The 27260-nt window shown below is 36.7% G+C and overlaps 1 protein-coding gene across 2 annotated transcripts in view; it reads left to right on the top strand.

Annotated features, from left to right (window-relative positions):
- The window catches only part of Arap2 (ArfGAP with RhoGAP domain, ankyrin repeat and PH domain 2), a 143953-nt gene that overhangs the window by 41539 nt on the left and 75154 nt on the right, over nt 1-27260 (top strand). For both annotated transcript variants that reach the window (XM_013009096.1, XM_013009097.1), the window contains exons 9-15: nt 8150-8265; nt 11948-12147; nt 16029-16114; nt 16806-16988; nt 21044-21218; nt 21670-21804; nt 25414-25558. In XM_013009096.1, coding sequence (XP_012864550.1) covers nt 8150-8265; nt 11948-12147; nt 16029-16114; nt 16806-16988; nt 21044-21218; nt 21670-21804; nt 25414-25558 — 1040 coding nt within the window. The remainder of the gene's footprint in view (nt 1-8149; nt 8266-11947; nt 12148-16028; nt 16115-16805; nt 16989-21043; nt 21219-21669; nt 21805-25413; nt 25559-27260) is intronic.

The raw sequence follows: 27260 nt of genomic DNA, 5'->3' as shown, positions 1-27260 counted from the left end.
GTCTGGACCTAAGTAAGATCAGCTCAGGGGGCAGGTTCACAAGGAGCTCAAGAGTTCATGACCCAAAACTGGCAGGTCCAGTAACACATTGTCCCCACCCCTACATCTAAGAATTCAGGCACATCCATCACCTGGGAGGTGGGACTTTCTTGCCTCGACCACAAAGACAAGATGGCATCAGTCAAACCCAGTTAAACCCCATCATCCACTATGTGGCCAACATGGCATAGGTCAGTCCAGCATCCCCACTCCTGTAGTTCATTGACTATTTAGTACCAGAAAGGTGCATAATTTGAAACTGTAACTGGGTTGTTTTGTTTTCTTGCTAAAACTCTCAGTAATTTTTATGTTTTTCTTCTCAGTTTTGTCTTAGCTGTTTAATACTTTTGTCAACATAGATTTTTAGTGTAGGAGTAGGCTTTTTTATTTCTTGGAGAGATTTTTGAAAGCTCCATTTGCAAAGTCAGATTCAAGAAAACGTGTAAATGAATTGAGATTTTTTTAATTTCCTATTTAAAAAAAATCCAGTTTTACTCTGTGTGGCTGGAAATGTATGCTGTTCTTAAAGATTATTGTTCATCATTTCTAGAGCTTTTCATCTGTGCCAGCTGATGTTTTTAAGATGTGAACCATTCCTATAAACATATTTTCTGTAATTGTTTTCTTCTGGATTTCTCTTAATAAGAAAGAATGAAGTTAACAGGTCAATGATTATAATTCTTGCTTTTACATTTTCTTTTGAAAACTGATATAAACATGATAAAGGATAGCATGTCTTCATGTGTCCTGGCTGGCATTTCATTGACTGTTCTTAATTCCTTGAGTAATCTCATAATACTGCATTTAATATAGATTTTTGGTTTTTCCTAGTTCCCTTCAAAGATTCACGTTTTTCATCACTTTTATTCCTTTTCCTTCGTTAATGTTTGTGGGTAGCTGTTGGCTGCATTGGAGAAATACTTGAAGGAATATTTTATGAGGAATTGACATGGAGACAAATTTGCTTCCTTTTTTCCAGATAGACTTTTCTATGAAAATGTAAAAGTACTTGTTATGGACTAACACTATTTCTTAATTACACTGTTGCAAAACAGTGTTGTCCTTCCCATATAAATTAAATGTTATCCTTTATATAATTAGCACCATCTCAAACTCTACCTGAATCATTTTTATACCTTTTCTTCTAGTTCTTATCCCTGTGTATATTCTTTTCTCTACATTATTCCTTCAACTATATATAAAATCAGTAAAGGAATTGCCTTTCTGTGGGTTATAGTCTGATCTTGGGTTTATTCATTCATTTAGCAAATGGTTAGTAGACACCTTCTCATTTCTAGTGGCTAGGCACTAAAGGCAACTGGTACCTTACTTGCCGACTAGAGGCCAGTGGAACCTCACTTTCCTCTGATGAAAGTAGTATATTATTAATACATGAGCTTTCTGAACCCTTCCTTTTTTACTTTTTGGCATGAATTCATATCACCTTTTCCTAGGACTTGTTTACAAGCAAGATACTGTTAGCTATGTGATAGGGATCAGTTACAGTACATTTTAACCTTAAAAACAGAGCTATAATTTTATATTCTCCAAGTAATTGTGTATGTATGTATTTTATTTATTGTTAAGCCCTCATGAATTCCAAGTGAGTCTGGTAGTCTGTAAACATAGAGTAAACTTAATGAATTACTGGAAATTTACTACTTCTTTTTTTTTTAAACGGGAGAGCTTACTCAAAATATTTTAAACATTTTTTCACAATGATTTGTTTCTCTCTTGCCTTATTTCATCCCCATTAATGTGTGTGTGTGTGTGTGTGTGTGTGCGCACATGCACATGCATAAGAATGTGTGCAGGTGTGTGCATGTATCCTGACTTGATACTTAGGGCTAGGTCTTTCACTTGGCTTGCTCACTGCTGGTGCTTCAGCCCAGCTTTTTGTTGGGTACTTGTAGATAAAAGTATTTTGGACAGGTTTTGAACTAGAATCCTCAAATCTCAGGTTCTCCAGTAGCTTGGATTATAGGCATGAGACATTGTCCTCTGGATCCATTTCTTACTGGACTTTCACTTTCTTGCCAACTTCCTTAAGCTGTTTATAATCTTTATGTCATTTTTTTGCAAGTGTTTTTCTGATTAGATTTTGGTCCTTCCATATAATCGTTAATTTTCATTGGGTAGAAATTTTGTTGATTTAGTTGAATTATTTTTAAGTAATTCAGAACTTACAGTTTTTCTGACCTCTGGAACAATAATTACATTTAAACTCATTTATCTTGATATAGATACAGTATGTAAGCCTGTATTTTTAAACTTTTAAGTGAGGTAATCAAATATGAACATACTTTGTAATATCTACATATGAATATAACTAGTTATATACATGGAATCGCTGTTGGTTGAAATTTCTGCAGACGGATATGAGGTACTTGTAAGCGAATTGTTTCAGTTTCTGTTTGTTATGCTTCCCTTGACAGCCTATCTCCCATCTTTTCCTGATGAGTTTTAAAAATATCTTGTTAGTATTAGTGAATTCATTTCCACCAGATGTCTTGCTTGGTGGGTTTGGGTATCCATTTGATGATAATTGTGGCATTGAGGTTTTAACTACATAAACTCACTTGATTGAGCATTCCCAAATCGGTGTAACAAGAGAGTCATCACCCCCCTCCCCTCTTTCCCCCAACATAACATTCCCTGGTGTTCTGGCATGGGAAAGCAGCTCTAATAGAATTTAAATAGGCCCCATAGGGCTGTGGGTTGTGTGGCATAGAAAGAAGCCACAGGATGTAGGTGGTGGCCTCACACTCTCGGTTCTGTATCTGGCCAAGCTCTGCATCTGGTGTTTCCCAGGAATGTGGTGCCAATGTCATACAATGCCACATCTGTTTTCAACAAATGTTGAAGCACTGAGTTCTTAAATTCCTGGCAGAAAAACCTAGCATCCAGTATTTCCAAAAATAAGTTTGAGATTTCAGCAGATTTGGGGGTTAACAAGCTCTCTTCATTTTTCTGTTTAGGAATCTAAGTTTTCCTTCTGCTCTTTCAACTGTGTAGTTCTCAAGTGTAGTTTTAGCCATGTTCTGTTGGTATGAATTCTGTTAATAAATGATTTTAGTACTTAGTAAATATTTACTGTGATTTCTATCTGAATCTTCAGTGTTTGGAATTATTGGCAATTTCCATTTCATTTGTAATCACACATATTCTGTGATTACAAATGAAATCGAAATATTTTCCATTGATGATGAATTCTAAATTTATAGCCTAAAAATGGAAGGGTTGTCACGCGCCCTTGTATTAAATTTTATAAGAAGGTCAGTATATAGGTTATTACTCTCTTTTCATCAGTGAGAGATTGAGGTCAGGATAAAACAAATAACCTGCCAGTAGTCAGGTAGCTAGGAAGTGGCTCTGCTAGTATTCCCGTAGGTCTGGCTCTCAGGGCCCAATTGAACATCACTGTGATTGCTGTGGCCGACCTGTTAAACCATGCCTGGGGGGTTTTGCTAATTTTGAGATTCATGCTTTTTGTGAATCCTATATTCTGTCTCAGAAAATTAGATGTAAAGTATTTCTTACACTACAACCTCATTAGTTCTTTATGCTTTTTAGAATTACATAATCCTCCTAACTGAATATATGTGCTACTTTTTTTAAAAAAAAATCCATTTAATAGCCTGTAAGAGGTTGAGAGTTGGGCTCATCCTTGCTTATTTTTCAAAATGAGAATAGAGCTTACAATTCAATTGTTAATTACTGGTGTTACTTATTTTTAATTTTCCTGACCATTTTACAGTGACATTTCATTCTGTCTTTTAAAAAATATGTCAGTGGTTACTTTGGGTCATGTCTTTTCTTATAATTAGCTTTTGATAGGTAATATGTTCAGCTGACTCCATCTTCAAGAAGTAGAAAAAAAACAGTATCAGTAACAATAGATACTCTCACCTATGTGTACTCATTGTGTGCCAGGAGTTTCTACTACACTTCCTTATTTTGTGAACAGTGACCTAAAGAAGTGAGATACACCTAATATTAAACTATTCCACGTTTTGTTCTTTGAGTAGTACAACATCCTTTGGTGAAGGCTTCTTCAGTTTAGGTGTGTTGCATTCCGTGCTAATCCTAAAACTAGGCATTTTCTTTCAATGTATATATTGCACATTTATCTTATACTTTTATGCAAAATTTCTAGCATTCTCCAGATGCTCATTAAGGAATAAATATTGCTTTTTCCAGGGCTAATTTTCCCATTTAAAATGGTAATATCTATTCTGCTTGCCTCATCGAAAAACTCAGAAAAAAATGAGTTTATAAATATTTGTGTAGCCCACCACACAAATAGATATTAAAATAATTAGAGTCTACTGAGAATGTTTTTAAAGTTTCTGCATCTTGGTATAGGATTTGACACCTAAGATAGTTAGCATCCTTATAGTCCATTGTGTTCTGGACCTGCTTACATTTAACCAGTAATCTCCATGACTTCAAATAGAAATTCTATTGGAAGCTTTTACTTTTCACCCCTCAGAAAGCAGAGCGAACTGTTTATGTCTTGGTTTTTAAATATTCCAGACTCATACTGTCTAAATTCTAAAACTAGTTTTGCTGTCTGATTCAGTGTTTGTCAGCACTGGCTGCAGATGAGATACTTGAGTTGTAGTTTTGTTTTTCTAAATTGAAGATTCTTAGTCTCTACTCTGGAGCTCATGGAATCAAATCTCAGAACAAGAAATGGCAATAGATAATTTCAGTAAGCATGTAGGCATGAAATACTCTGAATATGTTCTAAATTATCTAAAAAAAATGGCCAAACCTTACAAAAATATTTTAGTAGAAAATGCAGGTCTTTCAAATGTAAGAGCTCTCAAGTGTGTTGACATTTATTTTGTTACTCTGGTGGATATTTTATAATCAATTTGTGCTGGTGAACCATGTGGATACTCTAATTACTCAGAACCATATGACTGTGGAAAGCAGCTGATACATTGTTTACAACTTTCCCTCTACAAAATCATCTTGGTGTTACTTGGGAGGAATTTGGAGTGTTGAGCAGACCTTCATTTTATTAGAAATTACAGCTTTTGATGTAGACATTTTCATACCTTGTTTGTTAGAGATGAGGGACCGTCTGGTTAGGTAAGAGCCATGATGAGGCTCATCAGTTTCCATCAAAGTTTGTCACTTTCACCATCTGCTGGTCTGCTGGTTAGAGTATTATATGACTCTACCCTTAGTAACATGCAGTATATGCAGGTCAGGCCTCCACTGGAGAATATAATCTGGAATGGTTTGATATCTAGCTCTTGTCAAGGCTCATTATGGAAAACTCTAAGAAGGACATTCAGCTTGAACACGGGGCTTGAACTCTGGGCCTGGGCCTCTGTGCTGTCCCTCAGCTCTTCAGCTCAAGGCAAGCACTCTACCGCTTGAGCCAAAGCATCACTTCTAGTTTTCTGGTGGTTTATTGGAGATCAGAGTCTCACGGACTTTCCTGCCTGGGCTGGCTTTGAACTGTGATCCTCAGATCTCAGCCTCCTGAGTATTTAGGACTACAGGGGTGAGCCACCAGCACCCGGCCATAAATACACTATTTTATTCAAGAGCAGATGGTTCCTTTATCAATGTGAGCCATCAGGAAACTGTTTTAAAAATAACCCATTTTGTTACTCCTCCTTTGACTTCTCATTTACAAAAGGGTTTAAATTCTGAGTCACAGACATTGTGAATTTATCCAACAATTGAATTATTTAGTCAAGAGAATTAGAATGGATAATTAGAAAACTTGTTTTTTAATTTAACTGGTACAACTCTGTGATGATATGCTGTAATTATTAAAATGTGGCTCATTGGAAAACTTCATTTCCCATCCACTCAGCATACATCAATGGCACAGTCTTACATTCAGGGAGACAACTCTGTGAAGTGGATGTACACCACCCCTTTTTTCATTGTTTTCCCAAACTCAGCATTTCTCTGCCATCCTGCTTCTTATTCTTAAATTCTGCCCTTTTCCCTAATTAAATCAGCCATTTGTTCTTTCATCAGAAAAAAATGTAATATAATATTCAGTTGGTGATTTGTTTTCTAAATTAAGCATTTCCTTATTCCAATGGAAAAATCTGCGTATTGAGTAATAATGAGAATAGTAGTAAGATAATAAGTACATTTCTTGTTACACAGTTACCCCTCCTTTGTTTTTCTATTATCCCTTCCCTTACCCACTTCCCTAACCCTCCTGAATCTTTTTTTTTTTGTGGGTCATAGGGCTTGAACTCTGGGCCTGGGCACTGTCCCTCAGCTCTTCAGCTCAAGGCTAGTGCTCGGACACTTGAGCCACAGCGCCACTTCCATCCCCAACCCCTCTGTACAGCATCTTTACAATAAATAAATAAATAAAAAGGAATAGTGGTAAGAAGTACCCTTTCTCAGCTGGTGACTGGAAACTCTGAATATTCCTAAATATATGGGGAAATTCCTTGTAAAATTGTTTGATTCTTCTTTTGTTGATGCATTCGCATTAAGCCTACATTCCAAAGGGAAGCTTGAAAGATAAGGATTTGGCTAACCAATTTCTATGGTATAGAGTAGATGGTACAGGGCTCTCCCTATTTTGTTTTTCCAAACTCTGGCATTTTCAGGACACCAGAATTTGTCCTCAGGGTTCTTGTCTCAAAGATGCTTATGCTCTGAAATGGCTTCTGTATTTCTAGATGTCATTTCCCCAAAACAATCAAAAGGCAAGGAGTGGTTTCTGCCCGCCCCTCATGTTCACCTACAGTTATTTATATTGATTGTATTGATCACAAACAGGACACATGGCCTCTCGTAGCTGAAAGAGAAATGGGAAAACAGTATTTTGACTTTTCACCCAGGTGGTGGGTGCCACAGAAGGGGCTGCTTTCTAAATAGTCTTTGCTCTATGTCCTTATAGAAAATGTACTAGTTCTTTTTGTATTTGTTCTTCAGTGGTGGGTGTTTTTTTTTTTTTCCCTCCATAATTCAATTTGGAAAGTCAGAGTACATCCTATGTGAATTTATAAAATTAATTCCTTTTTGGAAATACAGATTGTATTTTATAAAGTATTGAGATTATTTATTTGATAAGTCTAGTTCCAAAGCACATATGAGCTAATAGGAGTTTGTGTGTGTGCGTGTGTGTGTGCGCGTGTGTGTACTGGAGTTAGGGCTTGAACTCAGGGTTTTTCCCTTTTGCTTGGCTTTTTAGCTCAAAGGCAAGCCCTCTACCATTTGATTCACATATCGAGTTCTGGCTTTCTGCTGATTTATCTAGAGGCATTGTCTGCATGGACTAACTTACAGCCTGATCCTCAGATCTTAGCCTCCTGAGTGGCTAGGATTACAAGGAAGAACCACCAGCTCCAGGCTTACACAAACATAGTGTTTTATATTGAAGTGTCTTTTGTAGCCTTCTGAATAGTTTGTAATGTTCATAAGACAAGGTGAAATCAGTAGCTATAGCTGTTGAACAAATTATAGTTTCATAGCAAAGTAGCATTAGAGGAGCTTCTTAGGAGACCAATTGAAAGAAAAGTAAGAAAGTATTGGAAATGAGATGAAACTGTATTCTTCACAAAATAGGTAATATCTTTGAGAGTAAATGAAGAGAAAAATAAGGTGTCATAGTCAAAATAACTCAATATAGTAAAGCAGTTCAGCTTTAGTTTCTTTCCACCATATACAACTAAGGGCACTTGGTTGGCAACTTAATCTTTTTGAGCCTAAGTATCCCTATCTTTTCATCTAAATTGTAATTATGTTGATTTAACATTATCAGTTAGTCCTCCCCTCTAAGAAAATGCTTGGCACATCTAAGGCTTTTAATTTTTACTTTACTTGGCTGAATTGATAAAGGTGAATATGTGACTGCGGTCTAAAGCAAGGCCTTTATCATATCTTTTACTGACTTATCTTTGAGGGAAGAGAAACTGTATCTATCAGTACTTGAACTGTCAACCTTAGAATCTCACTTGGAAGTGAATTTTGTGACAAACCAGTTTTGATCCATTTTTAAATTGGATTTGTTTAATACCATAAAGATATGTTTAGTAAAATCTTCAAAAAGTATTTTCAAATTTCAGTGATGTTTGTTTCTTAATCTGTTTTTTAATGTTTTTCTCCAAACTAGGATTTTAAGTGTGGACTTGGTATTACTGTAATTCCCATGAATGTTGCCAACGTAAAGCAAGTAGACAGAACTGTGAAACAAACTTTTGAAATAATCACTCCCTACAGGAGTTTCAGGTAAGCGCATTTCAAACATGTGTGTATGTGTATGTAGGTTCTGGGTCTTGACTCAGTCCTTGAGTGCTGTTCTGAGGCTTTCTTGTTTTGTTTTGTTTTGTTCTTTCTCAAAGTTAGTGCTCTACAACTTGAGCCATAGCTCCAGTACTGCACTTGGAGATTTTTTGCAGTTAATTGAAAATAAGAATCTTACAAAGTTTAGTGCACTGACTTGCATCAAACTGTGATCCTCAGATCTCAGCCTCCTAAGTGGAAATGATTGTAGTCATGAGATACCAGTACCTGGCTTTTTTATATATTTGTTCCAATACAACTACAAGAAAGCTTGAGCAAACTGTCTCTATAATGCTAGTGGTGATTTTATCCCTTAGAGGGCATTAATTAATTAATTTTTTTTATTATTTTGCCTGTCCTGGAGCTTGAATTCAGGATCCTGAGCCATTTTGTGCTCAAGGCTTACTCTCTACTACTTGAGCTACAGTACCATTTCCGGCTTTTTTGAGGAGTTTATTGGAGATAAGAGTCTCATGGGGACTTATCTGTCCTGGCTGGCTTTGAACCTCCATCATCAGATCTCAGCCTCCTGAGTAGCTAGGATTACAGGTGTGAGCCACCTATACCCAGCTAAAAATTGTGTTGTTATCCTAAGAATCTAACTTCTTAGCCAGCATATAAAATACCATATAAAATGACCTTTATGGTTATGCCACCTGCACTGATATTTATTTCATGAAATTTGAGTAGTTTTTCTTAATATTTCTCCTAATAGGCTTATCAGTGAATGTATTGAAAATTCCTTCTTTTTTATTGTAAAGGTGATATACAGAGGGGTTACAGTTATGTAAGTCAGGTAATGAGTACATTTGTTTTTGAACAGTGTTACGCCATCCATCATTTTCTCCCAGTCTTTCCTCTCCCAGTCCTTCTACCCACAAGTTGTATAGTTCACTGCTGAATTGGTTCACCTTTGTCCCACTATTTCTGTTCTTCACTTTTCCTCCTCAAATCAGATAAACTTACATGCACGACAAAGGGTACAGAAATAAAAACAGAGACAAAGGGGAAAACAGTAACAAAGAGGAAGGAGGAGGAGGAGGTGGAGGAAGAGGAAAAAGAGGAGGGGAGGAGGAGGTGGAGGAAGAGAAGAAGGAAAGAAGGAGGAGGAAGAGAAGAAGAAAGGAAGGAGGAGGAAGAGGAGGAGAAGGAGGAGGAGGAAAGAACCACAAACAGTACAATAAAAACCTTTTGCTTCCATATCTTGGAGTTTATTTCAATAAGTATCATTTTGTATTATTGTTTGCAAATAGCTATTGAGACCTTGTGATCCTATCCTAAGAATATCCTCCTTTGGTCTCACTATATAAATGCTTTAATTTTTATTTTTAAATTTTTATTGGAAAGATGATGTATAGAGGGGTTACAGTTACATAAGTCAGGTAATAAATATACTTCTTTTTGAACCATGTCACCTCTTCCCTGGTTTTCTGAGTTTTTTCCCTCCTCCCTCACCTCCCCCACAAGTATCTAGTGAGTATAACTGCTGAATTAGTTCACTCTGTCCACTATTTCTTTGCTTCCTCTCCTCCGCTACAAATCAGATAAGCTTACATACAAAACAAAAGTACAGAAATCAAAAGCAGCAACAAAAGGGGAAAAAAACCCAAAACCTGAAGAATTTTCCTTCATATTGAGAAGGAATAAAATACAAAGGGAATATTGCATTGTCTTTAACTTTTACTTTTACCTTCTTTTAGATGAACCAAATGTAGTCCTTTTTATTCATTTAATTTTTGTAAAGATGATGCACAGAGGAGCTACCGTTACATAAATCAGATAATAAGTACATTTCTTTTTGAGAGCAGTCACCTTTTCGCTCATTTTCTCCCTTCCTGACTCCCTCCTGGACAAGTTGCATAGTTCATTTTCAACATAGCGTCTAGTGAGCATCATTGCTGCATTTGTTCACCCTTTGTCCCACCATTTCTTTGTTTCCCTGTGCCCTCCCTGAAACAGATAAATACAAGACAAAAAGTACAGAAATAAAAAAATGGCAAAGGAGAAAAACAAAAGCAAAAGCAAAACAACAAAAAAACTCTTCTTTCCCTTTTTTGGCACAATCCCTCCATCCATCCCCTACTCTGGTTGCTCCATACAGTATCCTGCAGTGATTCAGCTCCAAAGCAAGATCAGTTTAATGAATCACATGAAATTATTGATCCAAATTGTCTGACATTTTCCTATGTAGCATGTATAATGATAGTCTAATAATTGCATTATTCAGACCAGGAAACAAAATTTAAAGTGCTTAATATGTTTTAATTCCATAACTTTAATGTACAGAACAGACCTATGTCAGTCTGTGTGTTTTAACTGAATTAATTCAGTTGTTATAAATAATCAGTATACTTTAGGGCTATGTCAGGTATGTTCTACACCTTTGAAGGTTAACAATTACTTAGCCATATCAATGTAAGGGTATTACATATTTTCTCTATCAAAACATGCCCATCGGCTCACATTTTGAGAAAAAGTGATTGAGTAAAGAATGAGCACTTTTCTTTTCAGACTTGCAGATTCTGGGCTCATGCATGCTCCTTGGTACATGACTTGCCTTGACCACATGAGGCCCTGAGTTCCATCTCCAGCAATGTGCATATCTGTACTGCCGCCATCTCCCCTCCTCGTCTGCTCTCTGCTCCCCTGAGACTCCAGATTGTTAACTACAGATACCTCCTGAAACCAAACTGGGAAAACTCGAAATCACTTAAGAATTCTGTTATTCTGTTGTGAATCTTCTGTAGCAAATATAGTGAATATTCTGTTGTGAGTTCTGTAGTGAATTCATCACGTGCTTCAGAAAATATAATAGTATGGACCATACATTTTTTGGGGTGTGGGTTATACAGAATATGTGAGCTACCAGTTATTGTCATTATATTTTAATTTTCAGAACAAAGTTTTAAGGTGATGAATCAATTCGTTGGTCATGGCGGAGCAGGGAGCTCCTTCCATGGATGGGTCACCTCCTTCTAGAAGGAGTGAACTGCTTTAGTATTTCATCTCTTTGTCCAATCACATAATGCATACTAAGAATCAGGCTAAGTAAATGTGGCTGAAAACAAGTTAGAATCTGTTAGAATAGTAACCACTTAAAACTTTCTCTGGTTTCTCACTCTCTTAAAGCCATCTGGACATTCTTCCAATTAAGAAAAAAAATCTATTTTTAAATCTGAAAAAAAAATCACCATTTCTAGTGGGTGTTTGGGTAATTTTAGTTTCAGACTGTCACAGCATTCTTGGCTGGCAAAATATTCCAATAGTCCTGAAACTGTTGCCAGTCTCTTATTGATTATTGTACAAATCAGTGCACAGAAAACCTGGTCTCTTCTTTAGGCTTCTGACCTAACAGGGCAATTTTTTATATCTTGGTCAGAAAAAAAAGTATGTATTAATTTTGGTTCAAGAGATGCAAACAGAGTCATACATACTATGGACATTTTAAAAAGAAAACCATTTGTTAAATTAGATGATTTTTAACAGAAAAGACAACCCAGAACTGCCTGGCAGGCATAATTTTCAGCTGCTGTTTAATTTGTGAGTGAAATGAATATGCAAACTGAACATCCTGCTTAATTGGCCTTTACAAGGGAGATCGATAATGCAGAAACGTTAATTGTTTCAGCTTTACAGCCGAGTCTGAAAAAGAGAAACAAGAGTGGATTGAAGCTGTGCAGCAATCGATTGCAGAAACTCTCTCTGATTATGAAGTAGCTGAGAAGATTTGGTTCAATGAGTCCAACAGGAGCTGTGCAGATTGTAAAGCCCCAGATCCTGACTGGGCCTCTATCAATCTCTGTGTTGTCATCTGTAAGAAGTGCGCAGGTAATTAGTGATAAGTTATGCTCATCATTGTTTGTGGTGGGTTGGCACTGACTGCTCTCTGTGGTCATATATAATGTGTCCTAACTAATAGAACTCTTATGACATTCAGAACAGATTTGGAAATAATTCTCAGCTTCTCTTATGCAGGACTCACATGTAAAAAATGGTTTTTTAAGCATGTAATTGTATTTTGTGTCTTCTGCCTTTTATATAGATTTTCTGAACACCATGTTGACATTTTGAACAAACTTACATCTTTGCATGAAGATTGGCACATTAATCCCCTGTCACTGCTTTATGCCATGTTTTCCATATCAAGCTCCAAACTTTGCAGAGTGGATTTAGTTTCTCTAATCATATGCATTTTATGTAGAAACATTTCACAAAAGTATTGATACTTAAGGGAAAATAAATGTCAGCACTATGACTGATTTTCCTATTGTGACTTTACACCTGACCTGCCTGGCTTTTAACAGTATTTTGGAGCTCAGAGTTTTAATGATATGAAAGGGGGAAATGACTCAGCTATATGGAATGATTTCTAATAGCTATTATAAAAGTCTTAGAAAAAGTCACAAACTTTACTGTTTTTTTTCAGGACAGCCTCTCTCCTGCCTTCAGTTAACACACACATACCATACACATAACACACACACACACACACACACACACACACACACACACGAGTTTATGGTGCTAGTATGGGGACATTAAGAAGGTATATAAGACATGATTTAATCTCTAGAAAGGCATACATTATAATTACAGTAGAGGATGATAAATGCAGGATTAGAGTTGACTGCAAAGTTCAGTGACAACAAGAGAGGAACTCATGACTTGGCTACAGCAAAGGCAATCAGCAGTATAGCCACCACAGTAGCCTAGACTTCTTAGTACTTCTTTAGATCTCTGTTCCATTACATTTGTCACTGATACTAATAAGACAGATTTCCTCACCAGCTACTTATCAACACTAGTAGCAACAGTGACCCTCAGCTGGTCACCCTCTACTTTGTATTGCTTCTCACATTCTACTCTATTGTAGTACCTTCAGAAGAGATGGCTTTGTGTTGTTCCAGTTACTCAACCTAGCTTTCCCTTCTTCCTTCCTTAGGAACTTTAGTCTCACCTTCTTAAATTAACTTGTATGCACAATTTCTGTCTTGTTAATTCCATCAAGCAATTTCCAAACTTTCCACTCTCAGGGTGGGTGAATATAGTCATAATATTCGATGTGAAAATGGAACCAGGTGACTTTAGGTGACAGATGGGGGTGCTGGAAAATGATAGAGGAGAGGACATTGATCAAGATCCATTGTACTCATAAATTGACTTGTATTGAAACTCCTTTGTACCACTTCTTAAAGAGAATAAAAATTAAAATAAATTAAGAGAGATAGGGAGAAGCCATAAAACCTTTCTGTTTGCTTTGATGTCCCTTTTTCGTGCCATAGATGAGTTCCTATGACTGCTCCACAGTCTGCACAAATTTTCTGCATTCTTTTAATTTCTTTGCTTTCCTTCAGCCTTCTGTAATCAGCTGTTCCCCTGTATTCCACTAAAAATATTTCCACTACATTTACCAGTGTACTTTATGTCTCAGTTTCTATTTGGTCCATTCCTATTTTTTTTCTCTTCTCTATGATACTTGAGTCCTTTGAGACTTTATGTGTCTTCATGAACTATGTCCTCCCTTGGTTTCCAGGGTACCATTCTTCTTTTTTGGGGGGGTCCGGTCGTGGGGCCTGAACTCTGGGCCTGGGCGCTGTTCCTCAGCTCTTCAGCTCAAGGCTAGCACTCTACCACTTGAGCCACTTCCGGCTTTTTTCTTTTTGCTTATGTGGTACTGAGGAATCTAACCCAGGGCTTCGTGTGTGCAAGGCCAGTGATCTACCACTGAGCCACCTTCCCAGCCCCAGGGTACCATTCTTTCAGTGTGCTCACATTCCTACTGGTCATCCTTGGTCAGGCTGTTGCTCCTTTTGATTCTCAGGAAGTACATCCTTGGGTGACATCCTCAACTCTTTCATTTTACTGTTCCTGAGTGATATTATTTATTACTTGACTTCATTTCTCATTTCTTAGCCATATGATTCTTAATCTATTGAATATCAAACATATTCACACCAGGACTCACTACATGTCAATAATACCTTAACAGTATGATGTCAGAAATGGAACCAGCTGCTGTCTCCAGTCCTGTGTACATTACTTCACATTTTCATATTTAAAATTCTATTTGGTCAGAAGCTACACAGTCTACCCTGTACTCTTAAGAGATCTTTTTTTTTATTGTGAAAATACTGTCCAGAGGGTTTACAATTACATGGGCAAGATAATGAGTACATTTCTTATCAAGCATTGTAGCCTCCTCCTTTGTTTCCCCTTCCCATTTTCTTGGCTCCTCTACTTTCCTTAAAACCTACCATGTCCTATCCATTCTCAGCATCTTTACACCTGACTGGTTCATTTTCTTTCTCTTCCTGTGGCTTCAACTCATATATTTCCCATTATTGGCTAGGGTATTCTAGCAGTTTCAGTCCTTCCTGCTAAGTTTCTGCTTTATTATTATTGCCTCCGGGTAGCCTTTACCAATGCAAAACAATGCAAATTTCTCTCTGGAAAGTCTAGGACTTTGTACTGAAAAGAGTTATCACTTTCTAGAAGGAAAAAAAACCCCACCTGCTTAAGTAGAGGCAGGAACAAATTTCACTGTTCCAACAGTCTTTAGATCAGGCACAAGGGGTAACTCTTTTCTTCTTAGCTTGATCTCTGACTCTGCTTGGACACCATGTAGGAAGGACTGACTGCTGTTTTATATAGCTTAATCAAAGTGACTATAATACAATGCCGTATTGTTACTCTCTTCAGATATAACAGAATCCAGCCCACCTGTTTTCTAAGTATCTACAGAATTGTATAAACTTTTTTAATATTAAAGAAATAATATCTTATTCACATACATGCACTTTAAACAGAACCATTGTTAACAGACGTTAGTGATTTTTTTTAGCTAATTACCAAATAGGCATACGTATGCATAGACACATGAATCACATATTCACATGTACATATATGCATATATTCTTTTTGATGTTACTACTGAGACTTGAACTCAGGTCATCATGCTCTTGCTTGGCTTTTCAGTCAAGGCTGACACTCTGCCACTTGATCTGTACTTCCACTTGCAGGTTTTTGCTAGTTAATTAGAGACATGTATGTCTTGGATTTTTCTGCCCAGATTGACTTCAAACCCTGATCCTTAGATCTCGGTCTTCAGAGTAGCTATGATTACAGGTGTGAGCCACCAGTGCATAGCTTTCATACGTACAGCTTTCATATGTGTGTGTGTGTGTGTGTGTGTGCATGCATGTGTATGAATGTATGTATATTTTTTTTGTCATGGGGCTTGAACTCTGGGCTTGGGCGCTGTCCCTCAGCTCTTCAGCTCAAGGCTAGTGCTCTACCACTTGAGCCACAGTGTCACTTCTGGTTTTTTAATGGTTTATTGAAGAATCTCATAGCCCTTCTGCCTGGGCTGGCTTTGAACTGAGATCCTCAGATCTCAGCCCCCTGTATAGTTAGGATTATAGGCGTGAGCCACTGGGGACTGGCTTTATGTATCTCTTCTTTTAGAAGAGTAAATTCATGCTAGCACAGGGTGGTTTTGAAGCTGATGACTGTTAAGTGGGTTATGATTTCTGAATCCATGACTACTCTTCATGATATTAACAATTCAGACATTAGGTATGGGTTGTTTTAAGTTGAAGTGTATAGAAAAATACACATTTGCACATGCTTGTACATATTTAAAAAATTTAGTGTAAGCTCACCTACAAATTAAAATAGAAATAAAACTCTTTTTTTTTTTTTTACTGTAGGACAACATAGATCTTTGGGACCAAAAGATTCCAAGGTTAGAAGTTTAAAAATGGATGCCAGCATTTGGAGTAATGAACTCATCGAGGTACAGTCCAATGTAGAGGTGGTGATGGTACAGGTGGAGCATGAATTTCCTAGAAGTTCCTTAGTAAAATTTTTGCCACAGTATGAAAATGGCTTCTAGCTTATTTTATTGTAGGAACTCTTCCAGAAAGCTTTCTGAATGAAGTAGATATTTAAACAATAAAATGGACAAAGAGTTTTAAAGGTAATATGTAGATTAATGCTTGGCAGGTTCTGTAAAAGTACCAACTCTCTCTTTAACATGGAATGTTAAAAGATTAAAAAAGTGAATGAAAACATGGAGCAAAACTTATACTCCTTATGCAGGCCAGGCTCTGACATTACTGAGTCTAACTGGCTGCCTTTGTCTTCATTTTCTGCTCTCTCTAGACAGCAGTAGCCACTTTCTCAACCATTCCAAAGGAATCTGTCTAAATATGGTTTTAAAGCATACGACTGCTTTTGCTGCAATTTGTGTGGCTGGCAATTTCATTCCAAGCTAATGTTTTACCATTATTTAGAGTAGCAAGGCTGTATTAAAAATAGAAATCATATCTGCTTCCATACTTCCTCTTCTGGAAAGGATTCAGTCTTTTCTGGCTTCTCAAACATTTTATACTGAGTTATGTATTAAGTTTACAATAGGATTTTTTCAGATTTAGATACATTTTATGAACTGTTAGGTTTATGCCAATTTTTTTTTAACATTTCAGCTCTTTATTGTCATTGGAAACAAAAGAGCAAATGATTTTTGGGCTGGTAACCTTCAAAAGGAGGAAGAATTACACATGGACTCACCAGTAGAAAAGAGGAAAGCCTTTATTACTCAGAAGTACAAAGAAGGGAAATTTAGGAAGACCCTATTGGCATCACTTACCAAAGAAGAATTAAATAAGGTATTCAATAAGACATAATGGTTTGATTTGAATGTCTTCTTAACCATGGCAAGATTATTGATAAGGAGATAAGAATTTCTAGATTTTGTGCTTTTGTATTAGTATTGGGCTTGAACAGGGCCTCACACGCTTGCTCAGCTTTTTCAGTGGTATTCTACCCTAAACCACTTCTCTACTTCCTTCTTTCTGTTTGTGACTTGGAGTTAAGTGTCTCTGAAATTGCTCTGCTCTGCAGTCTCCTCAGATTCTCAGATCTCAGCTTCCTGAGTAGCTAGGATTATAGGCATGAGCTACCCCTCTCCAGGAAAGGGAAGGGATTTTTGTGCTTTTGCTAAGACTGTGGTTTAAAATCAGAGCTTTGCCTTCACTGAGCTTGCTTGCTCATGTCTGGTGCTGGATTTGCCAGTGGTTCCCCCTAAGGCTTATTATTGAGTGTAAATTAACTCTGGCTCCATAACTGGCATATATATATATATATATATATATATATATATATATATATATATATATATATATATATCTACCTAACTCACACACACCTGTGTTATAAAGGTTTTGACACCTTTCTCTGTTTTACACATGGATTACTGTTACTGAGCTTTTCACTTAGCTGAATGTTTAATGCAGATTGACAAGCATATACTCAACTTACTGTTACAGATTATCAATTAATTAGTATTGGTTTGAAGTTGTGTTGGCCTGTGCTGAATGACTGTATCTTCTTGCCCGTTCTGAGTCTTCCAGCAACATGGCTGAGATTCTTTTACATATAGTCCCTCTCTTCTTTGCTACATTGCTTCTTTGTCTCTTGTATTCTAGGAGGTTTTCTCTGTATAGATATTTCTAAAAATATGCTCTTATGTACTTAATTTTAATGCTCAGATTTATTTTTTGTCTCTTGATTCTTTAATTTTTTTTAAAAATGGTTACGCATGTTGGATAAGGATTTCTCACTAACTAGTATTATGTTGACCGTTTGTTTCAATCTTTCTAAAACAAGTTCTTGGTCTGTGTTTGGTATTGGTAAAGAAGTCACTAATTTAAAGGGAATAGCACGCAAAGAATGCCTGCCTCCGGGTGGGTTGCTAAGATGGGGAAGAGCCTGAACAAGAGTCAGGAGCCAAATAGAGGATGTTATTGAGACCTTGGGCCTGAGCTGTGTTTCCATGGGTGCTAATTATTCTACTAAAATTACTGATCATTTACAGACAGTTACTGGCTAGTTATTGGTCACTCAGAAAGTGACAGATCTTAGCCATTTCTCTCTTCTAGCCATCTGCATTTTGTAGGTTACGAAAATCAAGTTCCCAGAGGGAAGAAGCCTAAGAACACATAGTGATTTAGTATAGAATTAGGAGTAAGAATGTAGATTTCTGTGAGGCTGGGAATGTGGCTTAGTGTCAGGGTACTTGCCTAGCATGCATAAGACCCTGGATTCAATTCCTCCATGTCACATAAACAAAACAAAATAAAATCATATTTAAAAAACAGTAACTGTGTTTGATATTTCATGAGGGATGAGAGAAGATAACTATGTAAAACTGTGTAATTGCTTATTAAAAAGAAAGTGACTATGTAATACTCATGGGATCAAAATTGACATTAAAAAAAAACAACCAAGAACTCAGGTTTCCTGATAATGAGTTCTGAAGGGCGTTCTAAAGGTCAGCTAGAACCAAGTTTAAAATGATAAGACTTTTTTTTGTTTGTTTGTTTTGAGAATTGGCCCTAGGAGCAGAAGGTGTCAGTCTGTCCTGGGATTTTCTTTTCTTTTCTTTCTTTCTTCTTTTGTTTGTTGGTCCTGGGCCTTGAACTCTGGGCCTAAGCACTGTCCCTCAGCTCTTCAGCTCAAGGCTAGTGCTCTACCACTTGAGCTACAGCACCACTTCGTTTTCTGGTGGTTTATTGGAGATAAGAGTTTCATGGAGTTTCCTGGCCTGGCTGGCTTTGGACTGTGATCCTCAGATCTCAGCCTCCTGAGTAGCTAGGATAACAGGCGTGTGTCGCCGGCACCCGGCCCTAGGATATTCTAACTGCAGTCTGAGCTCCCCTATTGCACCAGCATACTTGGACTGTATTACAGGCAGCCACAGCACCTTGTGGCCTTTGCAGGTATAGCTTGTCCAGAAGGAGGTGCAGTGATGAGTCCAGAGCCTGAAGTAAAAATTAATGTGGAACCATAAACCAAATGTTTGCAAGCAGATTGGAAGCAAGAAGGTGGGATCTAGTACTCAAGTGAAATAGACAGGATAAGAGCACACAGAAAGGCAGCTTATTACTTCAAGGCAAAAATCATACACTAATAGGCAGTTCCAGCCAATTGTGTGTGTGTGTGTGTGTGTGTGTGTGTGTGTGCACGCGCATGTGCGCACACACACACGTGCACCTGCAGCTTGAACTCAGGGCCAGGGCACTGTCCCTGAGTGTTTTCCCTTAGTGTTTTTACTCAAGGTTAGTGCTTTACCACTTGAACTGAATGTCCACTTCCTTTTTCATTGTTTCTTTCCTTCTCTCCCTTCCTCTTTTCCTTCCTCCCTCCCTTCCTCCTTCCTTCCCTTACTTTCCTCCTTTCTTTCCTTTTTTTAAAATAGTTTTTATTGTGAAAATACTGTATAGAGGGGTTACAGTTACATGAGCAAGGTAATGAGTACATTTCTTATCAAGGATTGTTGCCTCCTCCTTTGTTTTCCCCCTACCATCCCTTCCCTCCCACCTCCACAACTATACCCCCCCCACCTAATTTGTAAAGTTCGTTTTTCGGGGTCCGGATTTTTTTTTCTGCTTATGTGGTGCTGAGGAATTGAACCCAGGGCCTCATGCATTCAAGCACTCTACCACTGAGCCACCGTCCCAGCCCCTAAAGTTCGTTTTTCAACATAGTGTCTTCTACATCTCATTGTTGCAATGGGTCAACTTGTATTCCTGTTTAAACATTTTGTTTTTTCCCTTCCAATATCAAATACAATGAAAACAAGGGTTATACTTGGGAGAGGGACATACAAAACAACAAAAAAATCATCTTATGTTAGAAACAATATCAATAAAGAAAAAAACCCCACTTGTGTCCTTATCTTGGGGTTCACTTCACTTAACTTCATCTTATCTGGTCAATTGGAGATAAGTCTCATGGAATTTACTATTCAGGCTGGCTTTGAATCTCCATCCTCCAGTCTCACCTTCTTTAGTAGCTAGGATTATAGGTGTAAGTCACTGGCATTTGGCCTCAGCCAGTTTTCTTCCTTCCTTCCCTTCCTCCTTCCTTCCCTCCTTCCCTCTCTCCTTTCCTCTCTCCTTCCCTCCCTCCCCCTCTCCCTCCACCTCTCTTCCCCCCTCCCCCTCTCTCTATCTTTCCTTTCTTTCTTTTTTTCTTTCTTTCTCTCTCTCTTTCTTTCTTTCTCTCTCTCTCTTTCTTTCTCTCTCTCTTTCTTTCTCTTCTTTCTTTCTTTCTTTCTTTCTTTCTTTCTTTCTTTCTTTCTTTCTTTCTTTCTTTCTTTCTTTCTTTCTTTCTTTCTTTCTTTCTTCTGTTGTTTGAACAGGATGATATATACCCTAAATTACTAACATTGTTGTGTTTTATTGCCTCTTGCTTACTGTTGGTCTCTCACTTTCTGTCTCCTGTCCCAAAAGGAAAGATAGTGAATGTGCCTTGCACTTAACTTTCAGATCCCCAAACCACAGTTGATAATTATTCTGCAACTCTTGATTTGATTGGAAAAGATACATTGACAGCATTCGTATGCTGTAAAACACTTCACTTGAAGTGTCTTGAATTTTCCTAACTACGTGCATAAGCATCGTTGCATACTGCATGAACATTAAAAAAAAAGTCTTTGAAAGCAGGTTTGATGTATGTATAAGGAGATGATCACTGCCAGCAACACACTGAATTGAGTTTAAGTTCATATAGAGACACCTTTGGTTCTTACTATGTAGTTCCAAGCATGACTAGTATCAGTCTACACAGTCTCCTACCTGAGTTGGCAGACTTGCATTTCCTCTAGTAGCCAGAAGCCTATTTAGTTCCCTTAACAGGTTTACTTTCTCTGAATGGCTAGGCTTTGTGTGCTGCTGTGGTGAAGCCTGATGTGCTGGAGACGATGGCATTGCTGTTCAGTGGAGCAGATGTCATGTGTACCACTGGAGACTCTGTGCACAGCACCCCCTACCTGCTGGCCAAGAAGGCCGGCCAGAGCCTACAAATGGAGTTTCTCTACCATAACAAATTCTCAGGTTTGTCTCCAGTCCTGTATTATTAACCTGCTCTTCCAGTAGATCCCTAAAAGGGGCAAAGCACAAATCTGTTTCATTTTTCAGCTAAGAAAATCCATCAGAAAGGAGAAAAAAATGTAATTACCAAAGTACTCTTTGATATCATTTTAAGAAAAAAAAAGTTTGGCAAATTTATCTCATATTTAAATAATCTTATAAATAGAAGATTAAAATAGTTAATCCCACGTAATCATTTCTACCAAAATTAAATCCGATTTTCATATATGAATAATAAGCATGTCTTAAGTGCTTATTCGCAAATGTTATGCAAAGTAAAATAAATCTTCCTGAGTTTATTCAGGGGTAAGTTGAAAGTTGTTTTTCTTCTAGCTCAACACTCACCTCCATTTTCATAAACAAAGGGGAAATTGTTTCCACGTTGAGTTTCTAATGTGATGTTTAATTTTTATAGATTTCCCTCAACATGACGTTCACCCTGAGGGTGGGTTAGGTCTGGAGACCACACAGCCCACGTTCCTTTGCGACTTCTTGTATCAGGCCCCTGCTGCTGCTTCCAGAGTCTCCTCAGAGAAAAAGATGCTCGAAGGTATCTTTTTTCACTCCTCTTACATTTTCTTACTGGGTAAAACTTTATCCCATTATCAAAACAATTAGGTTTAAAGTTTTTTCTTTTTCTTTTCTCCCCCTTAAGATATAAGATTTGATCTTGCAGTAGAGATACTTTTGGAAGATTTATAAATGCTCCCAGGCACAGATACTATTTCATGTACTATAGCAGAGACGAACCGCTGGGTTAGAATACTAAGTGAATTCTCAATAGAATTCACTGATATCTGCGTTATGAGTCAACTGATTCTGTTTCAGATTATAAGGGTCATTTCAAAAAGGAAAAAATTCCCATAAAACTCAGCTCTTTCCTTAGGGATGGGTACTCTAACTCATGAAAGGAAAAAAAAATATGTATATATATATATATGTATATATATATATATATATATATTTTCATCTGAGCACAGGAAAAATTAGAAAGTTGATATTGCAAGATGAGTGTACCTTAGCTGAAATATTTGGGGCCAGAGCTATTTTAAATTTCAAGTTCCTGATTTCTTTTTTTGTTTTTTGGATATATTTACATGAATATAATGAGATGTCTTGGGGATGGGATTCTAGTGTAAGTACAAGTTTACTTGTGCTTTTTACATATTTTAAAGAACATTTAGCTTAAAGGTAATGCTATGAACACTTTTGGTTTCAAGGGTACCACTTTCCACTGTGGTCCCACACCAGTGTGCCTTGTGTCATTTTCAATGAGTTTCAGTGATATCCGGTAAATATATGCCGCTTAGAAATTTTGTAGATGTGTTTGCATGTTTAAATAAAGTGAAACCTGTTAAGTCTGTTTCTAAGAAAATGGTGGAAATAAATTTGATCTGAAAATAAGTTCTAGGTTTGAGGAATTATCTGAATAGAGGGGTAGTCAGTCTTTATCCCATTATACTTTGATTATGCTTGTGCTAGTTGGCATCAGTAATATAAAATGTGTGACACAGACCTCAGGTTCATGATACATATATTTGAACTAATTTGGGAAATATAGGAAGGAAAATGTGATGACCCACATGTATTATTGCTACGAGGAAAGGGGAAGAGAAACTAGCTGTGTAGCCAATTAATATTGGGTGCTGAGGGGCTCATTGGCCTCATATTAATTCCCTTGGTGGTAAAATTCAGATAGATTACTCATTCAGAGGAGTAATAGGATACAATTTCATTTTAGATTGTTAATCCTGATACTTGTACATTTGATGTGATTATCTCAGTATAATTTTTTTTACAAGGGTCCCTTTTTGAAAATGCTTAGAGTCAAATGTGTTTTAGATTTCACGTTTTTTCTTCTTTGAATGTTTAAAAAGACTTTAGCAGTTGAACATCTCTAGAGCAAAAATCTACAAACCTTATGAATTAGTAATCACATTAGATTTTGGGGCATTTTAGATTTCAGATTTTTCTTATTAGATATACTTTATCTGTATTTTTTTTAAAAAAAATCTCAAAGGAGAGCTATAGTAGGATTAATCTTATTTAACAGATAATTTTGAAAAGAACTTGTCCTTTACTGTGTACTGTATATAGGCCACTTCACACTCATTAGTGCAAATCATAAGCTAATCAATTGTTTATGGCTATATCTGGGTTTGATCATGTCTTCAGTGGTTTCACTGAAGACTTCAATGCTGATTTCAGTTTCAAACAGATACTAACTACCCTTGGTGGCTCATGCCTCCAATTAACCACCGAAAAAGTTTGAAGTAGTGCTGTGGCTCAAGTGGTAGAGTGCTATCCTTGAGCAGAAAATCTCAGGAACAGTGCTCAGGCCCTGAGTTAAAGCCCTAGCCAGGATGGACACACACACACACGCACGCACGCACGCACGCATGAAAAAAAAAACAATAAACCAATTGCTGCCATAATACATATTCTTCTCAGAAAGAGCTTTCATTTTATTTTTGCTTTTACTGGGGTTTAAACTCAGCCTAATTCTTGGTAGGTTTACATGGCTAGCACTTTACCCCTTGAGCCATGGCTCTAATTCAGCATTTTGATGATTATTTTGGAGATGGAATCTCATGGATTTCTCTGGCCACACTCTTCTTGAAATGTAATTCTCCAAATCTCAGCCCCCTGAATAGCTAGGATTACAGGTGTGAATCACTGGAGCAAGGCTTTCCTCATTTAAGATTGTTGCTATCAAATAACAGCTTTATGGGGGAAATCCTGGCTTGGAAAGATTTAGAGAATACAGTATGGTTGTCACCTTTGCCTCTGAAAGGCAAGCACCTGGGCAATACTATTCCATCAATACTTGTCAGAATAGCTATAGAACAGAATGATTAAAACTAAAGCCAAATATCTGGGAATATAATTCAGATAGTTCTCTAGAGAGGTATAAAGGCTTCAGGTTTTTAGGATTTGAAGTTCTTCTAGCTCTTGGATTTGAAGACTGATTTGTATTTTGCTTTTTACTGTTTTCCTTCTCACTTTCATGTTCATGTAAAAAGAGGATGGATAGTGCTTGTTAAACTTAAGTACAGAGCTGAATAATAGCATCCTTTTCCTTTATCCCCTCTTTCAATCATATATTTCACCCTTGGTCTCTTACTTTGATTTGTTTACCAAATGTTTGCTTTTTAAAAAGAAGTAGTTGATATAGCACATGAGAAACTCTGTATCATTCTGTTTGTATTTGATTTTGTACATTAACAATGAGAAATTTTGTAAACCTTTTGTTCTATGAAAAACTTGTATAGTGTAGGTTGAAACATACTTATTATAGGAAAATGATTCCTGTTGTTTCCATATTTTCAGTGGATGAAGAATACAATTAGGAAAATCTTCATCAGAAAGCATCTTGGTTTGGGAAGTTAATAGTATTATCTTCCTCAGATTATCTATCTATCTAATCTATATAGTGTGTGTGTATATATATATATATATATACAAATAATATATATGTATGTATGTGTTAGAAGGCATAACTTCTTTAATGTAATTTTAATAGGGACATATATGGTTCCAACCCATTAATGGACACAGAAAAGCCTTTTGTTCAGTGATGGAGATGGCAGCTTCTAGGACCCAACCGCCCAGGTTCTACTCTAAGCCCTGAAGCTAACTATACACGTGACATTGGAATGGTACATTAGCTCTTATGTGCATATGGGAAAAAGAATAATTCTTTGGATCAGTCCATCAACTTTTATTCGTGCTCCTATTAATTAAACTCTGAGTTCTGAGAATTTTCCCGTTCTTTGGTTTAAATTTTATTTCCATAGATATCTTCTAGTGGCTGATTAAAACTAAGACTTCTGCAAAAGAGAAAGCTTCCTTGGGGCTATTGACATTTCTCAAAGTCAAGTGTGTACATCTAAATTCTGCTTAGAGAGTTTAATATTGTCCTTTATAATATTCCAAAGCTTTCCATTGCTTCTTACTTCAATAGAAATGTCAAGATTTTTTTTTACCACAGCTTTGTTATTCTAAGTCTTTAAAGGTAATGTCTGTGCCTGCCTTGTCTGATGTCATAGAGGAAATTCATAGATTTATTTATGTGAATCTAGTTATGATTAAAAATCATCTTTATAAAAATAATCAATAAATGTCAGAACTTAACTTAGTGCTTGTTTTTAATTCTTAGAGACAAATAAGAAATGGTGTGTTTTAGAAGGTGGCTTCTTGAGTTACTATGAAAATGATAAGTCTACCACACCTAATGGCACCATTAACATCAATGAAGTTATCTGCCTGTCTATACATAAAGAAGACTTCTATTTAAATACTGGGTAGGTCTACTGTTAAATACCTAGGATGTGGAAAGTATTCACAAACTATTACTAGACCTAATAATGAGGGTTTTGGTCTCATTTTAGTTCTTCCTTTTCTTCCTATGCAAGGATTTAGTATTGTATTAAAATCTCTTCATCTTGTATCATTTGAAAGTTCTTTGGAGAATTCCCTAAAATGTAGTGAAATAAAATGCAGTGAAATAAAATATACAAAGAGAATAACATGTTTGCATGTGAACTTAAGAAAACTTAAATTGTTCATTATTGATGATTATAATATTTTGATTTGGGGTTTTAAAATAATGAACTCAAGGCATGATATGTCTTTCTTTTTTTAAATTTTTTTTAATTGTGAAAATACTGTACAGAGGGGTTACAATTACATGGGCAAGATAATGAGTACATTTCTTATCAAGCACTGTAGTCTCCTCCTTTGTTTCCTCTTCCCATCCCTTCCCATCCCCCCCCCCCCCCCCCCCCCCCCCCCCCCCCCGCACCACCAAAGTTGTAAAGTTCGTTTTCAACATAACGACTTGTACATCTCATTGTTGCAATGGGTCCACCTGTATCCCTATTTAAATCCCCTTCCCCTCCACAAATTATACCAACATCAAATACAGTGAAAGCAGGGGTTATACTGTGGGGGAGGGACATACAAAGCAACAAAGAAATATCTTATAAATATGTTAGAAACAGTCTCATGAAAGAAAAAAAACATTTGAATACATATCTTAGGGTTCATTTCCCTAACATCACCTTATCTGACCTTTATGTCTTTCTTTAATGAACATCATGGCTGAATCATAAAAAAATAGAATAACTTGATGATGCTCAGATGACATTAAAACAAACATGGTCAAGTATATTAAATACCATCTCCTAGTTGAGATGATCGTTGTATTCTAGTAAATCTAAACTGATTTATGATGATAATAAAGTGGTTATTATTTAATTTGTTTTGTCCAAATTTAATAGTGTTTATATTGTAAGTGAATAATCAGTTTTATGTAGTTATTATGAAGTGTTAAACTTAAGTATATTCTATACATTAAATTTTTACTAGTGATATAAAATACAACATACAGGAATTAATATTACTCTAAACCAACATATATATATATATAAATATATAGATATCTATCTATCTCTATCTCTATCGATCTATCGATCTATCTATCTATCTATCTATCTATCTATCTATCTATCTATCTATCTATCTATCTATCTATCTATCTATTTATCTATCTATCGTTTTATGTTGGTCGTGGGGCTGAACTCTGGGCCTGGGTGCTGTCCCTCAGCTCTTCAGCTTAGGGCTAGCGCTGTACCACTTGAGCCACAGTGCCACTTCTAGCTTTTTCTGCTTATGTGGTACTGAGGAATTAAGGCAAGCACAGTATCACCGAGCCACCTTCCCAGTTTTCCCCAGCATACAATTATTAAAAAATAAAACATCCTTTGTCAATTGTTGATGATATAAGTAAATATGCATGTACCACAGATGGCCAGATGGCATTACAAAATAATTGTTACAGCCAGATTCTGAATTGCTTTAAATAGTTGGTTGTAGAATTTGAACTTAATATGGTACATGTAGACAATGAAGAGATGGGTGTTTCTTATTTAAGAAGAGAGAATGTGGAAATTATTAGAATGCGTTTTAAGGAAAAGAAATCAAACTGCCTGACATAATTCGATG

This window comes from Dipodomys ordii, unplaced genomic scaffold (genome assembly GCF_000151885.1).
Source record: "Dipodomys ordii isolate 6190 unplaced genomic scaffold, Dord_2.0 Scaffold8, whole genome shotgun sequence".
NCBI lineage: Eukaryota > Metazoa > Chordata > Mammalia > Rodentia > Heteromyidae > Dipodomys > Dipodomys ordii.
The sequence above is the reverse complement of the archived record's forward strand: the minus strand, read 5'-3'. Positions and strand labels throughout refer to the sequence as shown.